At 35.7% G+C, this 15,606-nt stretch overlaps 1 protein-coding gene across 2 annotated transcripts in view; it reads left to right on the top strand.

Annotated features, from left to right (window-relative positions):
- dnmt3bb.1 (DNA (cytosine-5-)-methyltransferase 3 beta, duplicate b.1) overlaps positions 1–13,743 on the top strand; it is a 51,427-nt gene extending 37,684 nt beyond the window's left edge. For both annotated transcript variants that reach the window (XM_084098823.1, XM_084098822.1), the window contains 13 exons: positions 174–314; positions 1,656–1,700; positions 2,813–2,892; positions 3,218–3,330; positions 4,652–4,835; positions 4,926–5,010; positions 5,514–5,659; positions 7,453–7,543; positions 8,346–8,494; positions 8,579–8,664; positions 8,814–8,883; positions 9,013–9,134; positions 11,893–13,743. In XM_084098823.1, the coding sequence (XP_083954949.1) occupies positions 174–314; positions 1,656–1,700; positions 2,813–2,892; positions 3,218–3,330; positions 4,652–4,835; positions 4,926–5,010; positions 5,514–5,659; positions 7,453–7,543; positions 8,346–8,494; positions 8,579–8,664; positions 8,814–8,883; positions 9,013–9,134; positions 11,893–12,034 (1,454 nt within the window). In that variant the 3' untranslated portion in view covers positions 12,035–13,743. The remainder of the gene's footprint in view (positions 1–173; positions 315–1,655; positions 1,701–2,812; positions 2,893–3,217; positions 3,331–4,651; positions 4,836–4,925; positions 5,011–5,513; positions 5,660–7,452; positions 7,544–8,345; positions 8,495–8,578; positions 8,665–8,813; positions 8,884–9,012; positions 9,135–11,892) is intronic.
- Positions 13,744–15,606: the final 1,863 nt, after the last annotated feature.

The raw sequence follows: 15,606 nt of genomic DNA, 5'->3' as shown, positions 1-15,606 counted from the left end.
ATTCTTGATAATAACTAGCTGCTAAAGTAGTTCTCACAGTACGAATGCAAGTTGTTTCATTATCTAAGTGCCTGATCTATGAAATATAAATGTAGTTACACACAGTATTCACAATGTGTGAGCATGTTTGATTGTAACAGTAAGTAATATTAGTGCACCTGTGTCTCTTCCAGCTGAGTATTGTGTTTTTCCCATGGCCTCAGAGAGCTCAGTGCTGCAGGACTCCAGCCCTCCGGAGTTCCCCCCCTCTGCTAAAAAAGCTCGACTCAGCCTCTGTAAGGCCAAGCCTGGCACTGAGGACGTCTACAGTAGAGGTTAGAGCTTACACTAAGGATGCACTCCAAATGGGATGTTCATCCAAAAATGGCATTTCTGTCATCATTTACTCATCCCATAAGTCTCTTCTGAACACAGATTTGTATCAAACCTGAAAGATTTCTGTTAAAGTCTAGGGCCTCGTTTACACTGCAGGTCTTGATGCCCAATTCTAATTTGTTGCCTATATCCGATTTTTTTGACCGTCCGTTTACACGTCCTTTCAATTGTGACCCATATCCGATTCATGTGTTTACACTTGACATGCTATCTGAAACATCGCGCATGCTTAAATGGGGTTCTTGCACAGATGGACGAACGCGAAATATGCTTGATGCTAGCTTTGTGATAAATGCGAACTTCGCCAAACATCATCGTGATTGTGAGGCGGAAGAGGATGAAAAGTTCCATCATTGCAGCCTGCGCATATGCTTCAGTTATTGTGTGCGAGAGAGATCAGGACTGGTGGGACCATAATATATTGGGTTTAAATATTGGCTTTAACGAGGAGCAGTGGGTCCGAAATTTTAGGATGAGCAAGCCAACCTTTGATATGTTGTGTCAACGTTTGTCCACATTCCTCTCCTACGACAACACAACGTTTTGTGGGCCATCCGTCCCTTTGCAGATACGCGTCAGGTTTTGTCTCGTCATTAAACCGCGGAGATAGCCTTATGCCTCAGAAAATCTGATCTGCCTGTTCACATGACATTCGCATTTGCACATATCTGATTTATTTCCACATATGAACGAGGCCTGAAACCGATCTCGAAATATCCGTATGCATGCGTTTTTTTCCTGTTTACACGGTCATAGAACACATCCGATCTGTGTCACATAATATGAGCAAAAAAACGGAATTGGGTCACATTTCACTGACAGTGTAAACGAGGCCTAGGTAATCAAACCATATGGGTTTGGAACAACATGTTTTGGTGAACTAACCCTTGAAATGATACAGATACTTAATTGATGTCTAAATGGCCAAATTATGGTAAATCTTGTGTGACAAGATTAACAGTGAATTCTATGAGCTCCTTTACACAGTATAAAATATCAACATTTTGTTATTTTTTTCAAAATGTATCTTTTTTTCCCCCATTGAAATTCTGAACAATTGATTCAGGCATATAAATAATTAAAATATAGTATTGTGTTTTGTGTGCATAGTTTTTGTACCAAAACTTTGATATTTTATACTGTGTATAAATATACTTGTATACTGTACAATTTAGTAGCATTGGACTTGATGTGAACAAGACATCATTGAGCTTTAACTCTTATAATGTGTTTGAATTTCCAACTTGTTGCTCATGACTGCCATTTCATCTGCTTTTCAGAACAAATGGTCCATGAAGTTTTGAAGAATCACAGAAGTATTGAAGGTGTGTAGAGTTGCAACATGTTACAAGCCCTGCATTCACCCATTAAAACACATAAGGATCCATTAACAAAGAAGACGTTTTTTTCTTCTAAAAAAAGCCAGGTCTAGAGATGCATTTTTTTAAGTTGAACCACATTTAACTTTTTACAATGCCGTATCATGTTCAAGGCACTGCAGAAATGCATGTTTACACAGAAACAATGGAAAAGAAGTGCAGTGAAATGCGAAAACATGTTCTGTGTGAACGGCCCCTAACAGCATTGGAGCCATGGCCTTGTATAAAATACTTTTTATTTTTAGCAAATGTATTTTTGCATGTGTCAGTACAAATATTTATATTTTTCTTATGGATGCACAATATATCAGTACCACATTGATTTTAAATTTCAGATATATAATTGTCCATGCTAATTTCCTCTATTTTTACATTTAGATTTCCTTGGCCGTCATCTGTCACTCACTTAAAGTAAACTTTTAAAAACACAGAACATTTAATAACACTGTGTAATGTAATTTTTAGCCAATCAATATCCAAATATTCATTTTTCATACTGCACATTATAATGTTGTGATGCCTAATTTCATTTGCAGCTTTTAAAATGACAGATTTTAGTTTTTTAAGTTCTAATGTTTTTTTGTGTGTGACAAATGTGTATACAATTTTAATAATCAACCATTTTACCAATAACATGAAAATAAGTATTATTTGTAAATAATTCACTGGGTTTTTAATTTGCAGTTATAGCTGGAAAATATATAGCTACAATGTAACTTCATCACAGTTATATTTATAAACATACATTTGCGGGAAAGTGATGGCAAACTATTGGATACAGTATACATTTATGCAGATGCTTTTATCCAAAGCAACTTACAAAAGAGGAATAAAATGCAGTTTGTAAAAGAGCCGACAATATTTGTGATATACAATACCATGTTTAGTAGGACAACTACATTAGGAAGCAAACTAGAGAGGAGGAGAACTGCAGAGAAGAAAAACGCTTCTCATTGGTTAATCATTTTCAGCCCATTCTTACATTCTTATGGTTCCAAGAATAAGTTACTCTGGTATTTTGACTCAGCCACCTCAATATGTTTGCTTCCCTGTTTCAGAGTTCTGCCTCTCTTGTGGAAAGATGAGAGTGGCGACCTTCCACCCGCTGTTTGAAGGAGGCCTTTGCCTAACATGCAAGGTAAGAGTTGACCTTGTTCTCCACATTCTCAAAACAGAACACAGCACAACTTGAGAGTCTGGGAACATGGTTCTCCAACACGCGCTGACATGATTGCTCCTAAAATTGTCAAACAATAGCACTCGATCCTAACACCTGGACACCAGTGTTGTATCTATCGATTACCTTAGGGGGACAAAGTGCCACGGATCAGTTCCATCATCGCTGCATTATCCTATTACACTATTTGCAGCAACACGATACATTGCTGCAAACAGGGACTCTGTTTGTAGAAGGCTTAGCTATTTAAGTTATTTACACATGTTTTTATTTGTGAATGTGTCAGGATGTTTATTTAGAGATCTCCTACATGTACGATGACGATGGCTACCAGTCGTACTGCACCGTGTGCTGTGGCGGCAGAGAGGTGCTGCTCTGTGGAAACGCCAACTGCTGCAGGTACGAAACTCATGCTTCTCACAAACTCATTTTTGTCCCGCAATCTCTCACTCAATCTCGCATTTCATTCCATTCTTGGAATTTTGTCACACTTCACTTCCATAACCGCCCCCAAACCAGTGTTCATCTGTGTATATTGATAACTTACAAGCTCAAACAAGTTCAAAGTTTGGGGGTCATCCTTGACAGTACTCTATCATTCGAAGCACATTTAAACAGTGTCATTCACTCTGCATATTTCCACATACTTAATATAAACCAAGTTTGTCTGTCTCTCATAGTAAAGAGCACTGCGATTCTTGTTCATGCTTTAGTCACTTCCTGTATTGATTACTGTAACGCTCTTTTTCATGGACTGCCTTCAAAGCTTCTCTACAAACTCCAGCTAGTACAGAACTCCGCTGCTTGAATTATCTGCAGAACTCCTCTACCTGAACACATTACTCTTATACTACAACACTTGCAGTGGCTCTTGGTTAATTATCATATTGATTTTAAAATTCTTCTTAATTACAAGCCACTCAATAATCTTGCCCCTTCATACTTATCTGACCTTCTTCACATCTACACTCCTACTTGTACTTTAAGATCATCTTCTGCACTCACTCTTATTCTTCCTCAAACTCGCACTACTTCTATGAGGTCCCGAGCCTTTTGTCATGCAATTCCTTATTTATGGAACTTTTGCAAAACAGTGAAAGTCTTCGTGTTTTTAAATCTCACCTTAAGACCCATCTTTTTAGGCAGGCTTTTATGTGATTACTTTTATTACTTTAATACTTGTATCCAGGCTGTAATAATGAGTATTTGTTTAATGTTGATTGTTTTATTGTGTTTGTAAGGCGCCTATAAATAAAATGTATAATAATAATAGTAACATTTTTCACTAGGGTAGTCAGTACACCTTCATCACAACCCAAGTTGAATTTAAATCACTTGACAATGTAAAATTACATTTAAAACAAATATGTGAATTAATGTCAAATATAAGAACACGACAGCAATAAAAACATTATTTTGTGTAGTTTTTACTCATAATCTAGTTATAATCATAATTACTCTGTGATGTTGAGGTGCTGTACTTTGTATTGTATTTTTGCATTTCTTTAATACAATTTTTACAGTTTTTTTTTAAGCCCTGGCTCTTCAAATTCAGGTCAGGCCACTCAAATAAAATGCATTGTTTAAAAGTGCCACAGTTTCACCCTACAAATGGCTTACATATTAAACTCATAGTAGAAAAAGGTACACTTCACCTTTAACACTGTCGGTTTCATTTGCCTTTTTAAAGGCTGTCTTTGATCAGTGTCTTTGCCCGCAGGTGTTTCTGTGTGGACTGTCTGGATATATTAGTGGGAGCAGGAGCGGCCAACAGTGCCCGTGATCTGGACCCATGGCGCTGCTACATGTGTCAACCGCTGCAACAGTACGGTGTGTTAAAGAAACGCCACGACTGGAGCCTGAAACTACAAGAGTTCTTCGTCAATGACAATGGACAGGAGTTTGTGAGTCTCACGTTAACTTTTACAGAGAGGGAAATTCTCTGTTTGCAAAGCTGTTTAACTATACGACATATTTACTTTCTTTTCTTCCAGGAAAGTCCAAAAAGTTACCCTGCAGTCCCAGCAGAGCAGAGACGTCCAATCAGAGTCCTTTCACTGTTTGATGGCATTGCGACAGGTCAATATGATGTTTCTTTAGATTCTATATTCACCTTTTCTGGGGAAATTTACACCATCAGTGATTCACAGATGTCAATAATTTGTATAATATGTGACTACCTGATAAAATATTTTTAAATTACAAGATTTTTCCTTAACCAGGTCTAGAAATAATGCTTTTAAAATTAGGATTCGTCATATATTTGTCATATATAACTCTGGTTCTTCAAAAAGGGGGTGAATTAAAATAAGGATATCTTGAGTTTTACATGTTTTAGTTTATTTTAAATCTATCTATCTATCTATCTATCTATCTATCTATCTATCTATCTATCTATCTATCTATCTATCTATCTATCTATCTATCTATCTATCTATCTTTCTGTCTGTCTGTCTGTCTGTCTGTCTGTGAGACTTTCGAAGTACATAAAGTTGTGTGTTGTGTGGCCAGAACTATGGACACTAATGATTATGATTATTGGAATTTAAAGTTACTATGAATGTTTTAATGTTAATTTGCAGGTTATCTGGTGCTTCGGGACTTGGGCTTCAATGTTGATTTGTACATTGCATCAGAAATATGTGAGGACTCAATTTCAGTGGGAGCTGTCCGGCATGAAGGAAAAATCCAGTATGTGCATGATGTTCGCAACATCACCAGAAAAAATGTGAGTTGACAGTTTTCTGGCTGCTATATTTGACGTTTTCACTGTAGATAATTTAATGATTTTTTAGGTCTTTTATGGCTGTTTCTACATAATCAGCTTTCATATTAACCTAGTAAGACTCAGACCTTCAGCTGCTTCATTTGACTCTGAATGTGTATAGACCGATCGGCGCCGTCACATGCTACACAGGCTACACGCACCTGGCCCAAGGTTATTTGTTTAGTAGCATGTGGCTTGTTTCAACAGCACTTGATAAGGGTAATGGCCTCACCTGAGTCTGGTCTTTGTCGTCACTCCTCCAAGTTTCTGTTTGGCTTCTATTATTTTTCCACCTCACATTCAAATGCTCAGACACACACAGAGAGCTGCAAGTTGTCTTAAGCCTCAGTGACGGAACACAAAGGCGCTTTCTCCCTTCCTAAATCCCCTCTCCTCAATTCATCCATTCACCCCCTCACCCTCCCATTCAATCACTCATTCACTCACCCATTGTTGTTGCGAGGCTGGATTGGGCGGGATCGCAGAGAGGGATGCATGAAAGGGCTCTTGTCGCAGAAGAAAAGAGAGAAGGGATATATTGGAGGGTGGTTTTGGGGCCCTGGGCTGGGTTATTTATGAAACACTGAAAGAATGAGAAGGCCTGAAAAGAGTCCAGCTGCAGATATGCTCTCGCACTGGCACATGCAGACGTGCCAAGGATAAAGACGTATACACGCCATTCCCAGTTTCCTTTAGCAGAACATCTGGAATGCCTAATTAAATGGCATTTAAGACCCCAGTGACCGGATATTACACCAAATTACTCGGATGTGGTCAGGGAGTTTCCTTATCAACTCACGCTAACTTTGGCTAACATTCTAGCAGGGTTCTCCCAAAGTTATGAACAAACTTTCTTCAAATGTCATTAATAGAAAGTTTGTTCAAAGTTATCTGGTTTTTAATAATGTTCTTAAAACGTTAGCACACAAATGTTATGTATACATTGTTCATGGAAGGTTTTTTCTGAAACATTTTAGTTGGAAGTTCATCTAACTTTTTTTTATTGTAAACTTGTTTAAGGATATTCAAAGAACATTAAAAAGTAACGCTTCTATTATGTTTGCAAAATTATCGAAAGGAATGTTTCCTTAAAGTTTGCATAACCTAGAAAAAACATTTAAACATTTAGAAAACTGGACGTTTTGAATGTTCAGAGAACATTCAGTTATAACATTTTCATAATATTAATATGAACATTAGCAAAAAGTTCTTAGAACATATTTTTTGTTAGCTGGGATTAGAGTGCAAAAGTCATGATCCTTGATTCAAAATCCCTTTCATTTTCTTCATGGGGGATTGATTTTTAATGATAACTTATTAACTGTTAAAAAAGACTTACTGTGAGCTACAAGGAATTCCTGGTGAAAAACTACATTAGCCATGATTCTGCAAATATATATATATATATATATATATATATATATAGCATTGTATTTGTTTCCATCATTAAATCCGTTAAGTACACAGTTTTATACCTTTCTTTTTGTCTGATTTTCAAATAAGTTTTTGCTTCAAATCAAAGTTTTGTAATGTGATTCATCTCGTAACTGTTTGGTTTGGTCCATGGCTTATAACTTTAACAACGGCTTTTTTTTAATCCTTATGGGAAAACTGCATATGGATGAAAAACTGAAAAAAGGAAGTTGCACTGTATAATAAAACATCTGGAAACAAACTAATGGATCTTCAGAGTTCCTGAGGTGAATGTGCCGTGTAGCTGTGCTAACACTAGATGGTGCTGTTCTGTTGCTCAGATTGCTGAATGGGGGCCCTTTGACTTGGTGATTGGTGGAAGTCCCTGTAATGACCTTTCAATTGTCAACCCTGCTAGGAAAGGCCTGTACGGTAAGACATTAAAACTTATGAATATTATTAAGGTTATCTTTCATCCTCCCACACAAACCCCTTGTAGATTCTATCATTTTTTATGATAACATGCTGTTTTATGTCACATGCTGAAATATTTTTGTGGTGTATTTACAATCCAATCTATGGCAGTGTGTTTTTATTAAAAAGTGTTTTATGTTAAAGTCATCATGTTTTGTGCTATGGACATGAATCCATACATCCATCCATTCTCCAAACTGCTTATCCCTTGTAGGGTTGTGAGACGGACATGAATAATATCTCAAATTATGCAGCCTGTTAAGTGCAGTTGTGCTATTATTTTCTAAGCCATCACACATATAATTTTAGCCCGGTGGACGATGAATGAGAAAACTGACTTAGACTAACATAAGACGCTTTTCCACCATCGGGCCAAACCATTCTTGTTGCTTAACTGTTAAATTATGTGCCGGTCCGGCCCAGCCGGTAAGGATATGGTTTAATTTTCCACTGTGTAAGAGTTTACAGAGGCTTGAGATTCAAATAGCAACCACGTTATGGAGGATGACCAGATATTTCTATTGTGATAGAACAATAGAAATAGCATGTTGAGCCAGGTACAGAGAAACTGGTGGTCGGACACCAGACAAGTGACCAATCCTGACTGGCAACGTCACTACACGCTGAGCTCAAGTGGAAATATAAGCGTAACCGTTCCTTACCGTTCTTAGAACCGTTTGGCCTGATGGTGGTACAGCGGCTATTGTAAATATGTAAGACTTTATTTTTTATTATGTTTCCTTTATTATATTGTGTTTAGAGGGGACTGGGCGCCTGTTTTTTGAGTTCTACCGTCTTTTGAGTGAAGCAAAACCAAAGGAAGGGGAAGACCGACCTTTCTTCTGGATGTTTGAGAATGTGGTCGCCATGAGCGTCAACGATAAGAGAGACATCTCACGATTCCTGGAGGTTTGAGTTTCTTCATGGCTGTTGTTGTTGGAGATGAATTGATCTGGTAGTTTCTCATTTCAATTTGTTTGTGTGTATCTCTAGTGCAATCCAGTGATGATTGACGCTATCGAGGTATCAGCTGCTCACAGGGCACGTTATTTCTGGGGAAACCTGCCAGGAATGAAGAGGTATTTGTCATCTCATCTACCCCACCTTTCTCTTTCTCTAAACAGTCTCCAGACAACATTTCTAAACCTTTTTAGTCAGCATTTTAATAAAAATGAAAAAGCGATATATGTACTATATGCAATTTTGAAATGAAGGTGCTTTCCTTCAGGCCTCTGTGTGCCACTGGGATGGATAAATTAGAACTTCAAGACTGTTTGGAACATGGCCGTGTTGCCAAGGTAATTTATTTTCCATCTATGAAAGGCTCTGGTGAAAATGTAAACCTGTGAGCCCTTTATTGATTTCCTTTATTCATGACCTTGAGAGGGTTGTGTCAAGCATAGTCTCTTAACTCTCTTTGTCTTTAGTTTGGTAAGGTGCGTACCATCACAACACGGTCCAACTCCATCAAACAGGGCAAAGACCAACACTTCCCTGTCGTCATGATGAATGGCAAAGAGGACATCCTGTGGTGCACAGAGCTTGAGAGGTGTGTTCGCAACAGCCAGATAATATCAAAAATATTAAATGTCAAATTCTTAGTAGGGCAAAAATATCTTTCGATATTCATGATCACGATTTTATCAGGGTTCGTTTTCATGTTGGTTTTACTATTTTGCAAGTGACTGAACATTACAGCCAAACTAATGTCCCTATTTTAAAAACAAAGCCTTACAAGGTAACAAAATATAAAATAAAAAAAGAATGACAGACATTTAGGCCAAGTGGCGAAGATAAAAATCGTTGTCATTATTTTCTTTGTTATTAAAAAATAAGAACAAAAATACACATTATATATAGGCCTACACAACATAATGTACAAATGAAATAAACAGTGCTTTATTTTTTCAGCTACAGTAGGTGTATTTAACAGTAGCATTCAAGAAAGAAATTGAATAAATATAAAAATAAAACACTACATAGAATTATTCATTGATTCTTATTAAAGCTACTGTTAAAGTTTTCAGAGGAGCGAGTGATTTTCTCTTTGTGTTTTATTAACATTAAAATTATTAACATAATTTCCCCAAAATGAAAATTGTCATAATTTACTCTCTCAAGTTGTTTTAAACCCAAATAAGTTTCTTTCTTCAGTTGACAATAAGTTATTTTGAAGAATGTGGTTAACCAAACAGTTGCTGACACAAAAGAAATCATCTTTTGTGTTCAGCACAAGAAAGAAATTAATACAGGTTTGGAACAACATTAGAGTGAGTAAATAATGACAGTATTTTCATTTTTGGGAAATCCCTTTTAAGGACAAGTGACAGCATGTTTACCATTAGGCTACTGTCACTTGAAGACTTTAGACATAACTAACTAACTGTGTTTATGTAAACCTTGTGTGTATTTGACAGTACAAGCGCAATAAGACTCAAAAGATAACTTAGTCTAGTAACCAGGCGCTGTTTGACAGGCTTTTAGTGCCTGTGTGCTTCGGGTGTATGAGCTCAGAAAAGCGCATGCTAGAACAGCGCACAGCACGCGACTGATATGTTTAACCGGCAAGGCTTTAAAGCACATGCAAATAATGAACTTTTGTGAATTGCAGTGTCCCGTGAGTTTAACTATCTCTGCGCTAACATGTGATGTGAATGTACGTCGCATTGTACAGTATGTTGAGACGGAGGCACCAGAACTGCAACTGATAGAATGTGCGCTGTAGCATGATACTACCATATTTCTTCAAAGCAGATCATGGAGACATTTTAATCGCCCACGATCAAAAATCATGATATCGCACACCCCTAGTTCTTAGAAATTAACTTTTTGTATTCATGTTGACTTCATATGGTTTTGAAAAACCTTTATACCATTTTCAACAAACATTTAAATGTAATGACTCAAGTAAAAGTGCTAATTTTGTTGAAAAATAATTTCTCATAGTTTTCATCAACATTTCACTGACGAAAACAGAAAGTTTGTGATGAAAATCTATATCTCAATCACAATGAGGGAGATTAGATGCACAGATTTCAATGGTAACATACTGATCTACCCGGCGGGATAATAGCATTGCTGCATGTCTTATAAAATGATTAAAAATGTCAACATCTGAGAGAAAAAGAAAAACAGACATGTATAAATTTCACATTTGATGTCAAGGACCATTTGTAAACCGTGCGGAACGAGAGCTCGAAAATCACGATTGCACAATGGCTCGGGACAGTTGAAGGAACTGATCAAAAGTTTATCATGCATTTGCACGCGTTTTGCCAATTTAAACAGAAATTTTTAATTATTTATGCGCAAGATACACACAAAGCCACCTCACAGCATACAAATACTGAATTGAGTTCTTTCACGTTTTATCGCACTTGAAAGGACAAATACACAAATATATAAATGCCCGTTTTGGTGAGTATTCATTTAAACAGTTGGTTATGTCTTAAGTGAAAGTAAACAACTGGGAGATAATCGGATGTGCATCATTGGATCCTTGCATTAGGTCTTGAAGTGCCAGGAGCCTAAACCTGCTGCTTTCTGAGTCCTTAATGTTAATTCAATCAACAAAAGATAAAGAGAAAATCATATAGTTCTTAAGATATTTTATATATACCATTAATAATTAATAAATAACTTTTATCGTATGGCATCTTACAGTTCAAACTACGGTAACCTTATCATGTCATAAAAAAGGTAAATTTAGTAATTCTTAGTAATTTTTTTACTAAGAAATAAAAGATTACAAACCACTTGTCACACATAGGTTGCAGCAGAGATGAAACAGGATCTTAATGCAGCTTTAACTTTACTTTTCAAGAACAAACTCAAATCTTTATTTAATTATATATTTAAAAAAAAATAAAAAACAAAAAAAACTCAGGAATAACAGGCCCATGAACAGAACAACCAACATACCACAACATAGATCTGACGAGCTGAAAGAAACACAGGGCTTAAATAGACAGTGGCTAATTAACTAAACACACCTGAACGGAACTAAACCAATCAGTGACCATGGTGACAAACAGGCTGGAAAAGTGAACTCAAAATGTGACAATAATCTTTCTTTTCAAGAATTTCTTTATTTCAATGAGTCTTTTCCATTCATTATGTTAGGACCGTTGTATCATCCTATTAGTTTTTACTTTATGCCCCTTCAAAAATAGCCAAATAAGTTTACATTGAATTAAATTGTGAATTCATGTCAGTTCATATGTATTTTTTTTATTTATAAATTAATAGATCCGGACAAAAAAATAGCATCATGTTTTTAACACAAAAATGTATCTTTCTCTTGTCAGGATTTTTGGCTTTCCTGTCCACTACACGGATGTTTCTAACATGGGCCGTGGCGCCAGACAGAAGTTGCTGGGACGGTCTTGGAGTGTCCCTGTAATCCGTCACCTGTTCGCCCCATTAAAGGACTACTTTGCATGCGAATAACACACGTAGTCCATGTTCAGTTAGTCCAAAGTCACACAACAAACACAATAACAAAGTACAAAACCAAATGTCCTCAATAAGGAGCTCCTGGAGAGCAGCTAGTCTCCGATTTTACAAGACAATCTCAGATTTGGAAAGATAAGCTGAGAAGTTGGGCTGACTTCAGGATGAAGGTGGCCTTGCCCTTGACCATCAGCCCAAACTCCAGGTAGACACTGTGCTGCGTCGCTTAGTAAAAACACAGTTAGCTTTTGTACTAGATGTTTTTGAGATTGATGTGCCTGTCAAGGTCTTTGAAACTGCCAGGGTTCGTCTTGACATGCAGTTCTCATGGAAAAAAATAATAATACAAAAATGCCTTACAATCTCAAACTTTTTTTTTTAAATTGAACAATTTTTTTTACAGTATCTTACCAATCTTATTTTGCTAAGAAATGCACAAATGTGCAGTTTTCTTATCATGGCATAGATTCAGTACACTTGCATGTGACACATTTCCATGGTATTGTTGGTGTGAGAAAAATACTTGATGCAAACTTATCAATGCAAACTTAAACACCAAGCTGTGAGCCCTTACAAATGCATTTAAAGAGATGCATTAAAAGATTTGATTCCCCATTCGTGTTTCATACAGCCTACATTCCCTCTGTAACATTGCACAATAACAGTATAACCGGAGGGTGTTTTTATTAGCAGAACCTGAGGGCATTAGCCTGCTGAACTTATACAGTTGTTTTCTTGACAAGTTAGTGTCAAGTTATTGCTCAAGATAGAGATCAGTGTACTGTATTTTAACCTTAAAATAATGTTTACAAACTTAAACTCATTTCAACACATTTTTAGAGCTTCCATATTATACCTTGTTTTTTAGATTGACCTCTAAGATGAGGGACTGGTGTAGATGTAAAATGTCAGCTCTGTATGGGTTTATCTCGCATAGATGCTTTCATTTGACTTAACACTGTTGTTTTTATACTGACTGTTGCTATGTACAATAACAAACACATTGTATCAGGCATTGTATCATTGTAGCATTCTGATTCTTAAAACCGATGCCTCATCTTTCTAAAACACTTAATGTGTGTTGCCTTTTGAAGAGAACAGACACATCCTGCCATGCGAGGGTTGAGAAGAAGATTTCTGCTTTTGTTTATTAGACCTAATGCTGTAACACAAACTGTTTTATATGTCTAATTATATGCTTAATGAAAACTACTGTCCAAAGACAGAGCTTGAAGTGGAAAGTAACCTTTAATACTTCATAAGTCATGGAACTAATTGTTTAGATATTGCATGTAAATTACACTCATTTGTTCTGTAAACATCTTGACAGGCAACAATGTATGTAAAACAGCACAAATAGCTTACTGTCATTGTGTTTTCTTCAAGTTTTTTTTTTGTTGTTGTTGTAGTGTAAACACAATATTGATATCATAGATCTAATATTTTGCTTAGTAGATCTTTAAATTTGATGTATAACGCTGTCTTTTTACTTGTTTATTTGGTAACATAATGAACATGTTAATCTATACTTTTGAACATTAACAGTGCTTTTATACAGTCATTTTATATGTACTTTTATTTTTTATACTTTTTTCTGATAGTTTTTGTATACAATTTATTTTTCTTTTGGGACTTATGGTATAAAACATAAAAAGTAACCAAAAAATGTTAGTATCCTAAACAAAACCAATAAAGACAGACTCCAAAGATTGTGTTTTGTCTATATTGCTTGATTTTAATGATGTGGTTATGACTGGCAATCATATTTGGGTCATTCCTGGGATTCTGTAATATTTCCGTCCCCCAGACTTTTTAAAGTGGTGGATCACCAAAATGAAATGTTAAAAGATTTTCGCAATATGTCCATTATAATGAATAAAAATAATTATTGCATTTAAATAATTTTTAGCATAAATAATGTCTTTAATTTACTTTAAATTTCAAGCATTGTGTCATGTCCCTAAGGCATTTCACTGAATTTGTACTTAGAAAATATTTAACAAAATGTGCACAGTATCTATGATTTTTTGACAATATTGTATTTATTTACTTTCTAGTAAAAAAAAAAAAAAAAAAGATATTTTATAAAAAACAGACTATGAAGTCATGTCCCTCAGTCTGAACTCAACCCCGTCCCCCAACCATTCGCCGCCCATAATAATTTAGACTTCACCCATATGTACCGGAAATGACATCATTCAGGTCTCTTTAACACTGGTGCAGAAGATGGTAAGTAGTATCCTACTTTTTATTCATATTTTTGAGGCGTATTTTAGTCAGGGAGGGTACTGTCAAGCTTAACATCTCAAACCCATCACATAAAATAAAGATGGACATTTATTTTTCGAATTTTTATTTTAATCCACAAGAATATACAAGTATACACAATGTGGGAGAGACAATTAAAAATGAAAGCATTTCTTGCTGATTACCACCTGACATGTTAAGGACTAAAAATTTTGGTTTTAGTTACATTACATTTACATTTAATTAGTTACAATTTAATTTCAACATTAAATTGAAAACATTTTTTACAAAAAGAAAGAGACCACAGTCAAACAATTACTATATTTTAAACTTCATTCCCATGAAAATGTGTAAATTATCATAAATGTTACATTTGTAGTTATTATTAAATTGTTATGAGGGACACATGAGCAGTATAATAAATAATCAAAGTCTTTATTGCCTGAGGTGGGAAAATATAATTTGTTGGAGGTTTGATGATGTTTAGAAAATTAATCATATGTAGTTTACAAAATCCAACTTAAAATATTTCTGAATCCCAGGAATGTCCCATCAACCAATTTGAAATGAATGTTTTAATTTCAAACGTGTAAAAAGTTGAGTCCTAAACACTGACTAAATCCACTTTTACCAGATATATGCATTTAAAATGTCCAGGGAAAACACAAAATACTGAATTTTGCCTAGTGAAATACTCACAAAATCTCCAGCAATACCACACTGACAATTAAGTTGGGGGAATATTTAGGCAAATAATTTTATTATAGGAATTAGGAATATGAAGCAAAACATAGTTCCAACTGAAACAACACTATAGTGACCAACAACCAAATGATTGATTTTTCTTACATATCCTCGAGCTGCAACACCAACTTTCGCCTCTTTCACATAAGGATACATCATTAAACTTAAATCTTCAGGCATTTTATTGGTATAAACTCAAAGAATAAGGATCTTTGTGATGAAAGGGAGAATATTTCAAAAACAAGTCTGGCACACTCAAACATGTACCTATGAAAAGCTGCACCACAAAGACATTCGCCTATGTACTGACACTTCTACCAGTGACTGAAAAAATATTTATTTACAATAAAGCAATATACATAAAGAGACTGTGGAGGTACAGTTTACTACAATCTGCAGTCAATCCATAGCCTATACTGCATGATATGCTCACTGTGCAATATGCAGTGAATTAGTATTCGCACATCTTTGCTTTATTCACAAGATGAAATGGTTAGAAAACAAAACAAATCGTAGGTTTGGGTATCTCTGTAATATTGCTACTGGATACTACATCGTTTATCCTGTACACTGCTTCA

This window comes from Abramis brama (genome assembly GCF_963993115.1).
Source record: "Abramis brama genome assembly, chromosome: 22".
Classification (NCBI taxonomy): Eukaryota; Metazoa; Chordata; class Actinopteri; order Cypriniformes; family Leuciscidae; genus Abramis; species Abramis brama.
Note: the sequence above shows the minus strand (reverse complement) of the source record. Positions and strands in the feature narration are given on the sequence as shown.